The sequence below is a fragment of the Microtus oregoni genome, unplaced genomic scaffold, assembly GCF_018167655.1.
Source record: "Microtus oregoni isolate MIOR12 unplaced genomic scaffold, Mior012 000007F_ref0000211, whole genome shotgun sequence".
Classification (NCBI taxonomy): Eukaryota; Metazoa; Chordata; class Mammalia; order Rodentia; family Cricetidae; genus Microtus; species Microtus oregoni.
The window spans coordinates 54271397-54288604 of record NW_024543066.1 but is presented as its reverse complement, the minus strand read 5'-3'; the positions used below and the strand labels follow the sequence as shown (position 1 = coordinate 54288604).

General features: G+C 50.7%; 1 protein-coding gene across 1 annotated transcript in view; it reads left to right on the top strand.

Moving 5' to 3' along the window:
- Il6r (interleukin 6 receptor) overlaps nt 1–14125 on the top strand; it is a 47523-nt gene extending 33398 nt beyond the window's left edge. Inside the window, exons 6-10 of the mRNA XM_041656480.1 lie at nt 273–408; nt 9483–9526; nt 10457–10526; nt 11379–11478; nt 13395–14125. Coding sequence (XP_041512414.1) covers nt 273–408; nt 9483–9526; nt 10457–10526; nt 11379–11478; nt 13395–13581 — 537 coding nt within the window. The 3' untranslated portion in view covers nt 13582–14125. The remainder of the gene's footprint in view (nt 1–272; nt 409–9482; nt 9527–10456; nt 10527–11378; nt 11479–13394) is intronic.
- Nucleotides 14126–17208: the final 3083 nt, after the last annotated feature.

Genomic DNA, 17208 nt, shown 5'->3' with positions numbered 1-17208 from the left:
CTTGGCTGTGTCCTTATAAAATGAGGCTAATAATGCCAGACCAGACCCTGACCTGTCTGCTCTTGAGGACTGTACAGGCTCTATGTAAAGCCAGACTGCAGAACCCACAGTGACTTCAGACTGTGGCTGAGAACAGTTCCATGTCACTGGGCCTCCCGGGTGGTGTGAGCCTGTTTGCCAAGTGGAGCATAGGGTGGTCAAGGGTGCTCTCTCCCTATAGCGCTGCCCCACCAGGTCGCTGGGACTCACCGTGTGGCTGTGTTCTGCTCCAGGAGGCCCAGCACCAGTGCATCATCCGTGATGCCTTGCGAGGAGTGAAGCACGTGGTGCAGCTCCGTGGGAAGGAGGACCTTGGGATCGGCCAGTGGAGCGAGTGGTCCGCGGAGGTCACCGGCACTCCTTGGATAGGTACCTGGGGCTGTGTGGAGGGAGCTTGGCGCGCGTCTCAGGGCCCAAGTTTAATATGGCAAGCCGTGCTGAATCAGCCTCCCCACCCCTTCATTTCATTTCGTTGAGAAAGTGCTTCATTTAGTCCTGGCAGTCCTAGAACTTACAATATGGTCAAGAAAACCCTGAATTTCTGATTCTCCAGCCTCCATCTCCCAAGCCCTGGGTGCCGCAGTCCCAAGTCTGCCAGCTTGTCTGCACCTCCAGCTAATGCAGCTGCTCTCAAGTCTGGAGGGTCAGGGTCTAGCAGCACTCGTGTGTTGGGGGCGCTCATCCGAGTCCAGGCCCTTTTCTCCTTGTGCTCCCTCCTGCCTAGTAGGTGCGCCTCAGTTGACGGCAGAAGGATGGGAGGATCTCCAAATAATTATAGGCGTGATGCTATTTATCTTTAGGAAATGACAAGGTGATGCTTTGGGGGAATTATTAAAAGCTCCCAAAACGTGTATGTGAGTCCCCAGTCCCTGCTATGACAAAAGTCTGAACAAATCAGCTTAAGGGAAAAAGAATTCTTTTGATTCAGGGTTTCAGAGGACAGGGCCCCGTTGGCTGGTTCCATTGCTTTGGGTCTGAGGTGGGACAGAACACAGTGGCAGAGAAGGTGGGATAGACCCGAGCTGCGGACCCCTGGGCACAGAAGCAGGAAGCAAGAGTAACCGAGTAGGATAGGATGTCCCCTTCAAGGGGGTACCCAGAATTGCTTTCTCCAATTAGTTCCCACCTCCCAGTAATATCACATTATGATTCCAAGTCAGGCGTGTTGGTGCATGCACACCTTCAATCCCAATACTCGGAGGTAGAGGCAGGCGGATCTCTGAGTTTGAGGCCAGCCTGGTCTACAGAGGGAGTTCCAGGACAGCCAGAGCTGCATAGTGAGGCCCTGTCTGGAAAAACAACAGTAATAATTTGAAGAGGTTAAGTCAGAGGCAGAGCCTCAGCCATGCGTTCTGCACTGTATTAAGACAAGCCCGTGGCAGGTGAGTGTCAGCTGCGCTTCCTAGCCAGACCTAACTCTAGGAGCATGCGAGGGAGACAGTCACTGCCAGCAGTTTGTTGCTTCAGGACTCAATAGGTAACCCAAACTGGGTTCAAATTCAGACTCAGCCTCCCTCTTTGAGAGGTTACAGGCAAGTGCTACCACTCCCATCTCCTGAGATTTTTATCAATTAGTACATGCCCGTGGGAAAGAGTTCAAAAGACTCATGATTCTGCCTGTCAGCTGGTACCCGCTTTCCTGAACCTACTTCTATGATGACACTCCAGAACGAGAGAGAGAGAGAGAGAGAGAGAGAGAGAGAGAGATATCACCCTACTTCTTTGATGACACTTCCCAGAAATTGCATGGTTCACCGTCCCTTGCAGCAGGGCATCTTGTTGTCCTCAGCATTTGCTCTAGAAAGGATCTGGGCTCATTTTGGGGGGTACGTTACATCTCCCCAATCCTTTAGCATACTTGAACCTAACTAGTCATGCTTACATTTTAGCCAGAAAACCTTTATCTTCAATGTCACTGATTAGCAATTTCCCAGCCAAGGCTCCCACCCTCCTACCATGGTCAACAATACTCCCTACCCCCACCCCACCTTTCTTGTTTGTTTGTTTTGGGTTTTGTTTTGTTTTTCTAGACAGGGTTTCTCTCTGTAGCTTTGGAGCACTCCTGAACTCACTCTGTGTGGACCAGGCTGGCCTTGAACTCACAGAGATCCTGAGTGCTGGGATTAAGGGTGTACACCTTCACCACTGGGCCCTGACATGTGGGCACAATGTCGTCCTAGTCACTTTGTGAGGGGTGTAGCTTATGGCGCTGTGCAAAGGCATTCCCGTAAAGACCAACAGTCGTTTTGCCTTCTGTCTCAACAACTTCGTTTGAGACAGTTTCATGACCCAGGTTAATCTTGAACTCACTTTGTAGCTCAGGATGATGTTGAACTTCTTGTTTCTATGTCCGAAGTGCTGGGATGACAGGTGTATCTCACCACACCTGGTTCATATGGTGCTGAACATAGGGCCTCGTGTATGTTAGACAAGGACACTACAGATTATGCTACACTCCCTGCCCCAGTCATGAGCTTTAGATAGTCATAAGCAGCTTTAAGAATTCTTGTTTGAGGGCTGGAAAGATGGCTCAGGCGTTAAAGGCTAAGCTCTCAACCAAAAATACAAGAATTCCTGTTTGGGCCGTGTGTGTTGATGCACGCCTTTAATCCCAGCATTTGGGAGGTGGAGGGAGGTGAATCTCTGAGTTCCAAGCCAGCCTGGTCTACAGAGTGAGTTCCAGGACAGCCAGGGCTACACAGAGAAACCTGTCTGGGAGAAAAAAAAAAGACTTCCTGTTTGAGGACTAGAGAGGTTATTCAGTGGATTCCAGTTTACTTCCAACACCCACATCTGGTGACTAACAACCAACCTGTAACACCAGCACCCTCTTCTGGCTTCTGCACAGCATGGACACACACACATACACACATGCACACACACATACGTGCACACACACATACACGCACACACGCATACACACATGCACGCACACATACACACGCGCGCACACATGCATGCACATATATACACATGCATGCAAACACAGGCACACACGGTTTTTAAGAACCTTGACCCCTGTTGTTTTCTTTGCTGTGCTAGGAGGCCCAGGGCTTTGATTTACCACTGATTTACATCCCTGGGCTCAGTCCACAAACAGCTTCTTCAAAAAAAAAAATTTGGCTAGGTGTGGTGGAGGCAGGGGCATTCTGTGAGTTCGAGGCCAGCCTGATCTACGTAGTGAGATCCTGTTTCATAACAGCTACAACAAAAGTCCACAGCATTTTCTTGATGGTGGCACAAGGTGCACGGCATAAAATTTACTTTGAAAGCTCTTGCAGGAGATTTTTGAGGTAGGGCCTCGTGTGTTCCAGGCTGTCCTGAACTCTAGCTCCGAGTACTGGGATTACAGGCACACGCCCCCACCCCTTGTTGTTATAACTCTGTGTGTATGTGTGTTTGGAGGCCACAGGTCAGTCTGCTGTGTTCTTCCTCATGTACTGTGCCCCGCCATTTTTTGCTATAAGTTTTCTTGTTGGTCCCCATGCTTGCTGAGTGGGTTATGCTGGCAGAGCAGAGAGCCCCTGCGGATGTTCCTGCCCCCATCCCCTTACCCCCAAGGCACGCCCCCACACCTGTTTTTTTTTTTTTCTTTTTGGCTTTTTGAGACAGGGCTTCTCCGTAGCTTTGGAGCCTGTCCTGAAACTGGCTCTTGTCGACCAGGCTGGCTGTGAACTCACAAAGATCCGCCTGCCTCTGCCTCCTGGGTACTGGGATTAAAGGTGTGCGCCACCACTGCCTGGCTCGTTTTGGTTTTCTCTAACAGGGGTTCTGGGGGATTGAACTCAGGTCCTCGGGCTTGCAAGGCCAGCCCTGATCTTACCTGTTTTTCAGCGGCGTTAAATACATTCATAAGGCTGCCCACCCGTCTCCACCACCCACCCCCAGACCCCACTTCCCACTCCCCTCCCTCTTCCCTAGCTGCTAGCAATGTGCATTCTACTTTCTGTTTCCGAATTTGACTATTTTAAACACTTAAGTAAGTGGGATTGTAGGAAACCTTTTGTGTCTGACTTATCTCACTCAGTGCTGTGCCTTCAAAGTCCGCTCAAGCCGTGGGTCAGCCTTTCCTTCCTGGTAGAGACTGGGGAGCCAGCGTCTTGTTTCTCTGAATTTGGCAGTGGACGCGTGGTGTGTGATTTATCTGCCGTGAACAGTCTGCTGGAGTTTAGTTCTTCTGTGTATGTGCCTAGATGTGGGATTCCTCACTGTGTCCACAGCAACTCTGTTTGCAGCGTTTAAGGAATGCCACACTGCTTTCCATAGTGGCTGCTCCACTTTAGGTTACTTGAGAGTTCACAACAGTTCCCCCACTCTCTTTGAGACAGGGTGTGACTCTTTCTGACTAAGAATGCATGATGTAGACCAGGCTGGCCTCAAACTCATAGAGCTCCACTTACCTCTGCCTCCCATGTGCTGGGATTAAAAACCTTCCATTTTCTCTTCAGCTTATTGACACTAGTGTTCTGCCTATGTAAATCTCTCTCTCTCTCTCTCTCTCTCTCTCTCTCTCTCTCTCGTGTGTGTGTGTGTGTGTGTGTGTGAGTGTGTGTGAGTGTGTGTGTGTGAGTGTGTGTGAGTGTGCGCACGTGCACGCGCATTTCCTAGTCTGGCCTCTGTCTTCTTGTCTCAGCCTCTCTAGTAGCTAGGGCTTAGTGCTACAGGTACCTAGTATACCTAGTGCCCATTTTTCTCTAGTCGTTGCCGTTTCTGATTTATTTTGTTGAGGCGGAGACTACAAGCACGTACCACCACACCCCACTATTATCGCTTTTAGAGAAATGTCTGTTCAGGCAGAAAGGCCTTTCTTACGTGAGCCCAGCACTGGCCTGGTTGACCTCACTCTGCCCTTGGGAGTAACCGCAGGAAGCCGCCCTCTCTGAACTCTCCTCTCTGAACTCTCCTGGGGTTCCTAGAAAACCTGTATCTGCTTGGGCTGCTCCCACTCAGGGCTGATGGCTGCCTGGGAGGGTTTGTGGGTTCCTCGCCTGTTTAGCCTTAAATCCCTGGTGGAAGGTGGTGTCCAGTGATATGTCGGGGGTGGAGACCACCTGGCCAGCTCTGGGTCTTGGACTTTCCAGCTTTGGGCTCCAGCACAGGTGACCCCCTGAGCTTGTTCAGAGCCCACACCTCCTCACTCAAACCAGAGACTGAGCTCCCGTCCTGGGCGGGAGTGGGGAGCCACTCTGGCCTGGCAGTATGTTTAAGAGAGAAGCCTCTACCATCCTGCTCTGGGGGTACAGCGGAGGGGCTCGGGTGCTTCTCAGGCCAGAGGGGTTATTGGTTCTGTAAAATGAGACAGAGGCTGGAGCGGGAAGTGAGGCCCGCCCACGATGCAATGGCTCCTTGGCAGTTGAGCGGCACTGAAGCCTTAGGAGCTTCCTGTCACAGTCCCCAAGAGGGAAACCACACAGGCCAGAGGGTTGTACTTCAGCACACATGGTGAGGGGCAGTTCTTAGGCTATAAGCCCACTGCCTCAGTTTCCCTGCATTAGGAAACAAAAATTGACCCCAAATGGAGAAGGGGAGTCTAAATCACACTGCCCCCATTTGTAAAGGTTCTAAAAGCCCACTTTGGATCTTGAGATGTAACTCAGATTGTCCCAGCACTGCTTTGGGGTGTGGGCACTGGCTGGGGACGCTCCTGTAATCCTACTGGGGAGGTTGGCGGCATGAGAAGCGAGGAAGATGTCTTGAAGCCCTGGGTGAAAGCCAGCGCACAGCCGGCTCTCACTGCCAATTTCCACTTCACTGGAGCCTCGAGGCGCTGGGAGGCAGGTGCTGGGTTTGGGTTTCTTAGGCAGGTGTCAGTACTCCTAAGTGACAAATAAGCTAACTGGGGCTGAGCTAGGTACTTCCCCAAAGTCGTACTAGCAAGGGACAGAGCCAGCGATCAGACTCAAACCGAGCACCTGCCTCCCAGAGCCTCGAGGCTCCAGTGATGTGAAAAGTGGCAGTGAGGGCCGGCTGGGCGCTGCTTTCACCCAGGGCTCCAAGACATCTTTTTCACTTCTGTTTTCTGTTTTTTGAGACAGTTTCTCTGCAGCTTTGAAGCCTGTCCTGGAACTAGCTCTTGTAGACCAGGCTGGCCTCGAACTCACAGAGATCCGCCTGCCTCTGCCACCACTGTGCGGGGATTAAAGGTGCTCGCCACCAGTGCCCGGCATCTTCCTCTCTTCTCATGCCACCAACCTCCCCAGTGCTAGGATTACAGGAGCGTGCCCAGCCAGGGCCACCCCAAGCAGTGCTGAGGGCCAATCTGAGTTACATCTCGAGATCCAAAGTGGGCATTTAAAACCTTTAAAAAATGTTCGTTATTGGAGCCAAACAGCCTTGGTTTAAATGCCTCTTTGGGAGCTGAGGGGATGCTTGCTGGGAGAGACAAGGGGACTGTTGGGGCTGCTGGCTGTCAGTCTAGCCCCGATTTCAGTGAAGGACGCTGTCTCCAGGGAAGCAGACAGTGGCAGAGCAGGGAAGGGAGGGAGTAGGAGGTGAGAAAACAGGATGTTTGATGTCTTCTGGCCTTCACACACTTGCATGGGCACACACACACACAGGAACACATACAAAAATTACAGCTTTGCCACTTTCTACTAACTTTGAGAAAGTTATTTTCCTTTTTCTTGCCTCAGTTTCCCCATCCTAAATTTTTTTAAAAAATGTTTTTCCCTCCAGTATAGGATGTGTATGTGAGAGCAGGCATGTTTGCCACGCACACATGTAGAGGTCAGAGGACAGCTTCCAGGAATTTATCCCCCTCTGCCCTCTCCAGCTCTGTAGATGGAACTCAGGTCTTCTGGCTTGTATTACTAGTGCTTTTACTGAGCGGTCACTCCATACTATTTTTTAAGTTTTATTTTATGTGTATGAGTGTTTTGCCTTCATGTATGTATGTGCACCATATGGGTGCCTGGTGCCCAGGGAGGTCAGAAAAACACACTGGATTCCCTGGAACTAGATTTACAGCTGATTTGAGGCTGCTCTGTGGGTACTGGGAACTGAAGCCAGGTTCTCTGCAAGGACAGCAAGGGCTCTTAACTGCTGAGCCATCTCTCCAGCCCACCCCATCTTTAAATACCCCGGCCAGGTGTGATGGCCACATCTGTAATTAAGCACCTGAGAGGCTGAAACAGGAGGATTGCTCTAAGTTCCAGGCCAGCCTCGGCTTCAGAATAAGACCCTGTCTCAAAGATACAAACAATGACAAAACACAGGCATGGTGTCCTTCTCTGCAATCCCAGAGGCGGAGCAGGAGGAGCAATCCAAGCTTGCAGTCGGCCTAAGTTATATCGTGGGTTCCAGGACAGTTGAACCAAAATGTGAGATTTTGTTTCAAAACCAAACAACAACAACAAACACCAGAGGAAATGGTGTGGTGGTTCATACCTACAACCCAGCATGCTAAAACATTAATTCAGGGTCAGAGGTCAGCCTGTCATCTAATATAAATTCCAAGCCATCATGGGCAACAGAGAGACCCCATCTCACAAAGCCAGTCCATCCATGCACACATGTACAGTCTCTGGTGGGATTCGATGAGATTAAAGGTGTGCCCCACCACCACCCAGCTGGGAGGTGCACACAGGTAGGAGATGCTGAGTCCTTGCCACAGTTTGGGGTTCGTTTTTGAGTTAGCTTGCTGTGTGAACTTAGACACATTGCTTTCCCTCTCTGGGCCCATTTCCTTTTTATACAATGAAGCCGGTGAGTGGGTTCTTTTTCAACACCTCCAGTGTTGCTGTGTGGTTTTCTCTCCTTGGAGACGGCATAGCCATTGAAATTTCTCTCCTGAGCAGAAACAGGCTCGCCCTGTTCTCCACCCCTTAGTGATTTGTTGATCTATTCCTGGGTTTGGGGTGCTTGATGTCTTATACTTGGTGATATTTTTAACTTCTTGGTGGAAAAAAAATGAGACGACAAGAAAATCTGAGTCATTTCACCATTTGCCTGCCGAGGGTCAGAGCCAGGTTCCTTGGGTCCCAGCTCAGCTTCGATTCTGGGCTTGCTCCTGGGTCAGCCATTTCTGTATAAAGCAGTTCCCAGGAGAGCACGACCTCTGCCACCCTGTTCCCACCCCTCTTTATCAGGGTGCCCTCCACCTGTCCCAGGCATGATCCTTAAGGAATTATCGTTAATAGTGCTTATATCTTGTGATATCATCCTTCTGGCCTGCCTTCCCTGCGTGTATATTGTAATATGCAATATATGATAATATAAACACGAGTTTTAGAAACTTTGGATCAAAGCATGTCTTCCTTCTACACAATACATCGTATCTTCAACATTTCTCTAAAATATACATTCTGAAGTTTTATTTTTAAATATTTATTCCACCTCTTCTCATTTTAACTTTTTCGTTTCTGTTTTATGTCTGGGGATGTTCTCCTGCACCTGTGGCTGTCCACCACACGTCTGCGGTGCCCACAGAAGCCAGAGCTGCAGGCGGGTTGGAGCTGACGTGGGTGCTGGGATCAAACCCGGGTCCCCTGGAGGAGCAGCTGTTGCTCTCAGCCTCTGTACTGCCTCTCCAGCCCGCTTGAAGTTTTAGTTTTTTGTTTTTAAGTCCTGGTTGGCCTGGGATGCTCTGTGTAGATTAGTCTGGCTTTGATTTTCCAAGGTCTGGGCTTAAAGGCATGTACCCTGAACTTCTGTTTTTAGTAGATACAGAGTATCTCAGGCACATTGTGGACAGTGTAATGCTTTGATACACAGTTACATTGTGTATCATAAAATCGATTTTTCTCCAGGCTACTCTCTCTTTTTTTTTAATTTTTTTTTAATATTTATTTATTATGTATACAATATTCTGTCTGTGTGTATGCCTGCAGGCCAGGAGAGGGCACCAGACCTCATTACAGATGGTTGTGAACCACCATATGGTTGCTGGGAATTGAACTCAGGACCTTTGGAAGAGCAGGCAATGCTCTTAACCTCTGAGCCATCTCTCCAGCCCCAGGCTACTCTCTTAAATGACTATCAGGATAGACATAGCTGGTCCTCTAGTGTTGGATAATTCCTTATTCTCAGCATCCTGCTTTTTAAAGATAACATTGTTTCCCAGAGGTGGTGGCACAGGCCTTTGATCCCAGTACTAGAGAGGCAGAGGCAGGCGGATCTCTGTGAATTCCAGGATAGCTTGGTCTACAGGGCAAGTTCCAGGACAGCTGAGGCTATACAGAGAACCTTGCCTTGAAAACCTCAAAACCAACCAACCAAAAAAAAAAAAAAGATTCTATTGATTTTTTTCTTTTTCTTCTTTCTGTCTTTCCTTTCCTTTTCTTTTTTTTGAGACAGGGTCTTCTAGTACCAGCCTTGAACTTGAGACGCTCTTCCTCCTCAGGTTCAAGTGTTAGGATTCAGATGGGCTCTTTGTACTGCTCTGAGCTGACTGGATTCCCCGGTCCACGAGTCACCCCTAACACACCCCTTCTTTGTACCTGCAGAGCCCCCGAGCACTCCCACAGGGATCCTGAAGGACCCCACACAGGTGAGCTTGCCCCCACCCCCACCCCACAGGGCCAGGACTGCACTGCTCCAGGCCTGAATCTGGTTTCCTGCTGGCTGCATCTTCTAGAGTGTGACTGTGGGCCAGTTCCCTGTCCCTCGAAGCTGTAAGGCGCCATCTGCCTGGCTCTGGTGGCTACTGTTTCACCCTGAGCTGTTTGGACACGGCTGATGGCTTGGTCTGAGACCAGATTCAATTTATCCATGGCCTCCCCTGTGGCAGCCTGGTATCATGAAGTATTGGAAAGAGGATTACGTCTGAAGCCGCTTAACAAATCCCTTTACTAATCCAATTTCCCACCCAACTCTGTCTCCTCGCGTGGTCCTTAATTCCCTCAGTACTGAGCTGGGGCCTTTGTTCCTCTGCCCCCCAAGCACAGAGAAGGAGGCAGAGGTCTGGGCCTTGCATGCTGGCTTCAGTCTTCAGGAGGCTGTCCTTGAGGGGCTTTACGGGCAAAAGCAGCTGAGTTCTTGCTTCTTGGGCCAGAGAGTTCCAGGCGGGTCCTAGGGAACTGACAGTAGCTGAGGACTGGCCACCTTCTCCACTGTGTGGGTAAAGTCTCAAAATTGGATCCAGAAGCAGAACTCAAGCCTATCTGAACTCAGGGATTGGCCCATCATGTAGCTAGCTAGCGAGCAGTGGAGTTGGGATGCTGGGACAAGCTTTTCCCAGGATGCTACCACTGCACCTGGCAACAGACGCGTGGACAACTGCTTTGTTTACTGACCATGTCCTCTGTGCCTTTGGCAGAGCGTGGGCACCTGGGAAGGGGAAGGGAACACACAAACAATGCCAGCGACAGGTAGATGGTTGACAAAGATCGGCTCGGAGAGGCTCAGGAGACAGGTGGTGGCTTTGCAGAAGTGTGTATGGATGTTGAACAGCTAGTGATGGTCATTTCATGTCTCCTAGGTCTCTGATGAAGACTCTGACGACGAGGAGTATTTGTACAGCCAGCCTGTAAAAGCGACAAGCTTCCCGGGTAAGCACTAGTGTCTCGGTATTCCTCCAGCCTGCAGAAGAGCGTGCTCGGACACTGAGCAAAGGCAGCAACAGCCTTCCATTATTTTACTCGATGCAGCATTTAGGGCTGAACCCAGGGCCTTGAGATGCTACATATGCAGAGCAGCATAGCCAGTGAGCTACAGCACAGCTCATCTCCCATTACTTGTATGCTCGTTTGATCTTGTCTGCTAAGAAGCAGTGAGGCCTGTGAAAAGAGTGGCCAGGTCAGGAAGCCAACTCCAGTCTGGCTGAGCATGGACGTCATTGCTAGAGACTGCAATGGAGGATCCATGGAGGAAGCCTGCTTAGGGAGCTGCTGGCCCAGCCAAGGGTGTGGGCAGCAAAGGGGCTCAGCAAAGGGAGACAACATGCTGGACAGGAAGGGAGGTCAGGGAGCCCTGCAGGAGAAGGGACATGGCATGTCTGGAGCTTGAATGCCATGTTGGGGATAGGGAAGCGATGACACCGCAGTGGAGAAGTGGCTCCAAGGTACTTGTTGGATGTCCTCACACCTCGCTCACCCAGTCCTAGTGGATCTACCACATCTCTCGAGTGCCCTCTGCCTGATAAAGGACACAGGAAAGTTACTCTGAGAAAATGGCCAGAGAGTTGGCTGCCGGCTGGGAATTAGCCCTGTCTCAGCCTGTGAGTGGTTATTACGCTAGGCACTTGCGCACTGCTCCAGGAGCCTGGCCTTGGCCCGCAAGCTGGCAGTTTTGCTGCCTTCCAGAGCAGCATCTGCTTCTGTACTTGCTGACTGACTTTATTTTGTCTCCTCCCTTCTCTCCTTACCTCCCTCCTTCTCTTTTCTCTACCCCACTCCCCATAGTCTCAGGGCAAGATTCTTCCTCAATATCGCTGCCCACATTCCTGGTGGCTGGAGGAAGCCTGGTGTTTGGGTTGCTCCTCTGTGTCTTCATCATCCTGAGGTGAGATGGGTCCTGGGGCTGTGGCCTGCACTCCGTGTCTTAGCTCTCATCTGCCCTGTGTAGTCAGAACCTCACTCGTTTCTTTATTCAGCAAATGAGCGCACACCACACCCCCCACATACACCATGCATGCACACACACACACACACAAACCACACATGTGAACATACACGCGTGCGCGCGCGCGCGCGCGCGCGCACACACACACACACACACACACAGCTACTCTGAGCCCTGGGTCGGATACTGCAGGAGGCAGGGGATAGGCTAGGTACTGTCTAGTGAGGAAGCCAGTCCCTGACAGGGAAGGGCTGACGTGGCCATGGTAGGGAGGAAGAGGAGGACTTTTGGCAGAAAGTTCTCTCTACACGCTAGCTCCCGAGGTCCTCACAGTGGCCCTGAGCCGGCTTGACTGACAGCTAACACAGTGAAGTCAGGCTGGTCTTGTTCTTATCCTTCCCTCCTCTCCTGTTTTTAGTGTTGGTTCAAATCCAAGGCTAGGCAGGGCGCTGGCACTGAGCTGTGTGCCTGGTCTCTAACAGCGACTTCCAGGGAAGTAGGGATCAGACTGTCCAGTGACTGCGCAGAAGACAAGGGTCTAACCCGGCTGGAGTCAAACAGGAGTGTGTCAACACTTGGGGACTGCATACTTTCTCCAACAAGGCCTCACCTCTCAATCCTTTCAAAGAGTGCTACTCTCTGGTGACTGAGCATTCAAATATATGAGTCTGAGGGGGGGGGGTGTTTTTATTCAAACCACCAGTCATTTTTAGGGTATTTCCTCCGAGAGTGAATTCCTGGGTCAGAGGGGCTGAGTACTTGGCAGCGCATGGGGCAGCAGCGGTGTGTCCTCCTCTCACAGGGAGAGTTCCCTCAGTGGCCGGCTGGGCTCTCTCCCTGCTTCCATGCAACAGTCTGCAGATTGTTTATGCCGTTTAGCTAACAGGCCAAGCGCCAACGGCGGATTCAGAGCCAGCTGTCAATCATCGATCATATCAAGAACAAGAATAGTCTGCTGGGACAGAAAGCCCAGGAAAATGCCCAGATCTTGTTTTTGGTGTTGGCTTCCGCTCCTCCCTCACCACCCTTCCTTGGGTAATGAAATTGAGGGGGGGCTCAGCCATGGAGAAGGAGGTCAAAGGGAGAAGAGGAGGCCCTGGTCTAGCACACCTAGCAAAGGACCCTTGGGAAGGAGCCCCCCCACCCCCACCTTCGCAGATCGGATCGGTATCTGCAGCTCAGCTTTCTTCAGGCCGTCAGCTGACTTTCCTTGGTTGCTGAGTCTGGCCTCGGGCCCAGCCAGCACGCTGAGGAGCTGTGATCTGAGCGATGCCTATCTCCTTCCTGCCCACCTTCAGCTTTCCTGTCAGATGAATCAACACGTGCCCAGTGGGGCCTTTCTCAGAGCAGGGCGGCTCTCCCTCCTAGGGGTGGGGTGGGTGGAGGTGGATGGAGACCTGACTGCACGGGACGGGGGAGGGTACAGGGACCACACAACCTGTTTCTGCCATCCATGGCAGGCTGTGACTGAGCTGCCCCCTGCCTGTCTTAGTTGGACTGAGTTCCATTTTCCCTCCCCACGGAAAGAATATTCTCCTTTTTGTGTGTGGATGGATGGGGAACTGCAGATGTGTGCCTCACATCTGGCACAGGGCTGATCACCAGCCGTCAGGTGACATTTGGAGTGCGTAGAGGAACACACACGTCTTTCCTTTTGTAAATGGGGCCGATGAGATGCGGTCTTGTTAGGACACCTCTGGTGATGATAGGAGATCTGAGTTGTCAGCATTTTTGTAAGCTGAACCTGGGCACACCTAGCAACCAGGGCAGACAGCTGCTGCTGGTGTTTTTCTCTGTGACATTGACCTGAGAGGAAGCTCACGGCTGTGTGTTTGTTTTTGTGTGTTTGCATAAAGGCTCAAGAAGATGTGGAAGTCGCCGACTGTGCGGGAAAGCAAGACGAGTTCTCCCCCGCCATATTCCCTGGGACAGCTGAAGCCGGCCTTCATACTGGTTCCTCTCCTCACCTCAGCAGGGTCCCACAACAGCTCCAGGCCTGACAACACCTTAAACCACAGCTGTCCGGGTGTCAGAGACCCGTAGAGCCCTTACGACACCAGCAATAGGGACGGCTTATTCCACAGCTAGTTGTCTGGATGGGACCTACAGCTAGTGTCAAATCAGCACCGCCACTCCAGCTCACCTGGGCCGGCAGTGGCGGGTGGGGTGCAACTTTCCTTTCACACGAGAGCCTTGCAGAAGGTGCGGAGGGGTCAGGACTGTGTGCTGCACATGCTCCGAAGGCAGGGGTTGTGAGGGACACAGGCCACCGTGAGGACATAGCCTCCACACCCTCAGGATAGCCTCAGGTAGGGGTGCCAAAGGTTGCCCTAATTGCCTAGCTCTGACTCACTCCCCCAACCCACCTTTTAGCTGAGCTCTTGCAATCCAAGCACCTTTGGCCTTCTCTTTTCGTAGGCCGCTAAGGCTGGGGAAGAACTCATGCCCACTCTCCTCGATACCTGGAAAGTCGCTGGAAAAGCAGCTGGCGTCCCGCTTGTGACGAGTCTCTCAGGGCCTGATGGTTTAAGCAGAACAATATTAATCTCTTGTAAGACGTTTCAGATATGAATGATAATTCTAGGCACTGCTGACTGCAGAAGTTTTCTTTTCTTATTTGAACTCAGGACTTCAGGAGAAGAGAAGCAAGAAGGAAGGGGAAGGACAGGTCTCCACTGTGCCCGTTGTAGTCCAGGGACACAGCCTCTGAAAGCATGTTTTCTGTCCCCCCCCCCCCCCCCCCCCCGCTACTCCCCCAGGGGAGGGTGCTGTTAGTGAGTTCCTCTGCTAGGGCAGAGAGTATAGCTACTTTACTCATACTGGTTTCAACTGGACCTGAGCTACTGGGACAGACAACATTCATGAAAAAAGAAAAACTTAAGAATGCATTTCCATTTTACTTTTACAAAACTGTTGCCTGAACCGCATGGTGGCGCACACCTTTAATTCCAGCATTTGGGAGGCAGAGGCAGGTGGATGTTTCTGAGTTCAAGGCCAGCCTCTAACAGAGTGAGTACCAGGACAGCCAGAGCTACACAGAGAAACCTTGTCTTGGAAGACAAAACAAACAAATTAACAAACAAACAGGGAAGGAAAACTGTTGCCTGTTTCTCTTGATTCTGGAAGCGGCCACTCAGTGTGTGCTGGCGCATGAACCACCTAGGAGGTGGGAGATGATAGTGGGGTGGGGGATGGCAGGGTGATACAGTAACTTTGTTTAGCACAAAAGCCAAGTCAAGTGAAAATCAAGAAAAATGTTTCCTGTAACAGAGAAGACTTCGGTTTCATTCTGTGTCTTGTTTCTGTCTTAAAAAGTATACGAATAGTCTGTGCTTGGCTTCAGGGAATGAATGCGGGCCAGGCTTAGGAAAGAAGGGTATCCACTTCCTGGTACCTCTCTCTGCCACCATGGCCTTCCTCACTTCACATCCAGTCCCCAGTCCCTGCAGAAGCACTGGTCCCTCGTCACTTTCCCTTCACTGATGTTAGTGGTCACCCAGGAGACCGCAGAGTGGCGCTGGGATTAAAGTGAGCATCGCAATGGTTTACCAGATCCCAACACTTTGCTAGTAGCTTACCTTTTCAGAAAATGCCACCCCAGGGGACAGGAGGTGGAGCCCGGAGGCCACGCTAGTACTATCTGCTCCACAGATCCTGGTGCCCCTGCCCTGGGCTTTGTGTGTTTCAGGGCCTGTTGCTGTCATAGAAAAGGGTTTGTAAGTTGACAAAAAGCAGGCAGGTATTCATGTTTTTTCCCCCTTTGTTAAGTTTCTGGGACTCAAGAGTCGCAAACATGCTGTGATAGGGAGTGAGGGAGTGTTAGAAAAAGCGATCTGCAGGGAGCAGGCGGCTGAGCCCACGCAAGGCTTAGTTCTTCACCTGGCTGTACCCGCATGCCGGTACCAAAGGCAGGCAGAACAAGCTGGTGGAAGATTGAAATCCAGATAACTCATTATCTCCGAAAGCTAAGTAGCTTTCATCCCCAAGTTGTTATTGCTTTCACTATTATTATAAAAGGCTAGCCCTCCCCCCTTTTTCCTTTTGACTTTTAATAAGCTAATGCCAATGAAGTCTGTTTCATCTGAGCCCCAGCTTCGCTCAAAGACACAGGTCTAGGCCCTCAGCTGCTTCTGGCCTCCAATCTGTGTCACTGGAGTTTCTGCAGCCCACAGGCCGCCTGTCAACGGTCACTTGACACCTGCAGTCAGGGATTCGGCAGGCAGATGTGGCAGCTTTAGACAGGGTTTAAACACGACCTTCGCTGCACGGTGGGAAGAGTAGAACACGAACCGGCTCAAGTTTTAAACTGAGCTTTGATTCTTAAGGCATTAGTAAAACAGCTTTATAATATTTCAAGGGAGTAGCAGGGGCTGTGCACCGAGACGTTTGGAGACCGAATACTTTCTCTCTGTGAGTGTGGTCTCTGCAGTTTCTCACCTGGCTGTACGCTCACACTGAGTCTTTGCCGTGTCCATGATGTCTTGGGAGAAGGAAACTGGTGTGAAGTTCACGGCTGGAGTTAGGCTGGAGCCAGTGGGGCACAGAGCCCAGCAGGTAGGCCAGCTGTGGCTGTGCTCTGCAGGTTTAAGGATCCCTGGCTTGCCTCCTTTTTCTCCCTAGCAGCTAGTTATGCCTAACCTAGTTGGAGAGGATTTTCACACTCAGCTGCAGGTGGAGGTGCTGAGAAACCTATCTTCAGGGTTACAGGGTTACAGGGTCACCTTTCCCATGCTGCAGCCTATGGTGAGGCTGTGGCTGGAAGTGGCAGTCCAGCTGGCTCAGGTCCTGGTACTGGTGCTGGGGAGGTTCTGTCAAAGGTCTTTCCAGCCTCTAGTCCTCGCGAGGTTGGGTACCAGTTCCAGGAGTTTCTATGGCAACCTCGATGCTTATTAAGAAAAATTGTCATTTTTGTGAATGTATGCTCAGATGGAGATCTAGTTTGCAGGGGAAGGACTGGGACTGTGGAGCAAGCTGGAATGACAGAGATTTTTTTGGCTAGAGATCATATCCGTTAAGCAAAATACCTCAATGCTACATGTTTTGTTTCGAGACAATGTTTTTAACCAGCAAGTTGATACCTAAGCTCTTTCTGCAAAGTAGTGTAATATGTTTTTTCAGTGCTTTTTTTTGGATGGGGGGAACCACTGTTTTTTAAAAGTGAAAATTGTAACTGAAATAAATACTTTTTCAAACTGCACTTGATGTATCTTGCTTTGGGAATCTTTTCATTGAAAGGAAAACCTCGTGTGATTAACGGGAGTACAGAGTGCAGAAGGTTAAATGATTAAGTATAATTAAGTAGGAGTATCCGAGGGGCTTTTGGGCTCACTCCTAAAATCCCGACACTGAAAAGGAAGAGGTGTGACGATTTCTCCGAATTTGAGGCTAGTGAGACCCTGTTTCACTTACACACACACACACACACACACACACACACACACACACACAAGCAAACAAAAAACCAGGACCAGAAACTAGCAATTTCTCAAAAGGCTTTAGTTAATAAGTTTCTCCCATACCACGCCCTGAAATTTCTGGAAGGAGGCTCATGTATCTGTGGCGTTCATAACACTCGCTGTTACTGGGTCGCGGGCCTGTTGAAAAAAGGAAGACCGTGACTTAGGCGTCCACTGGATCGTGGAGGTGACAATGGCATCCTGAGAGCCACCC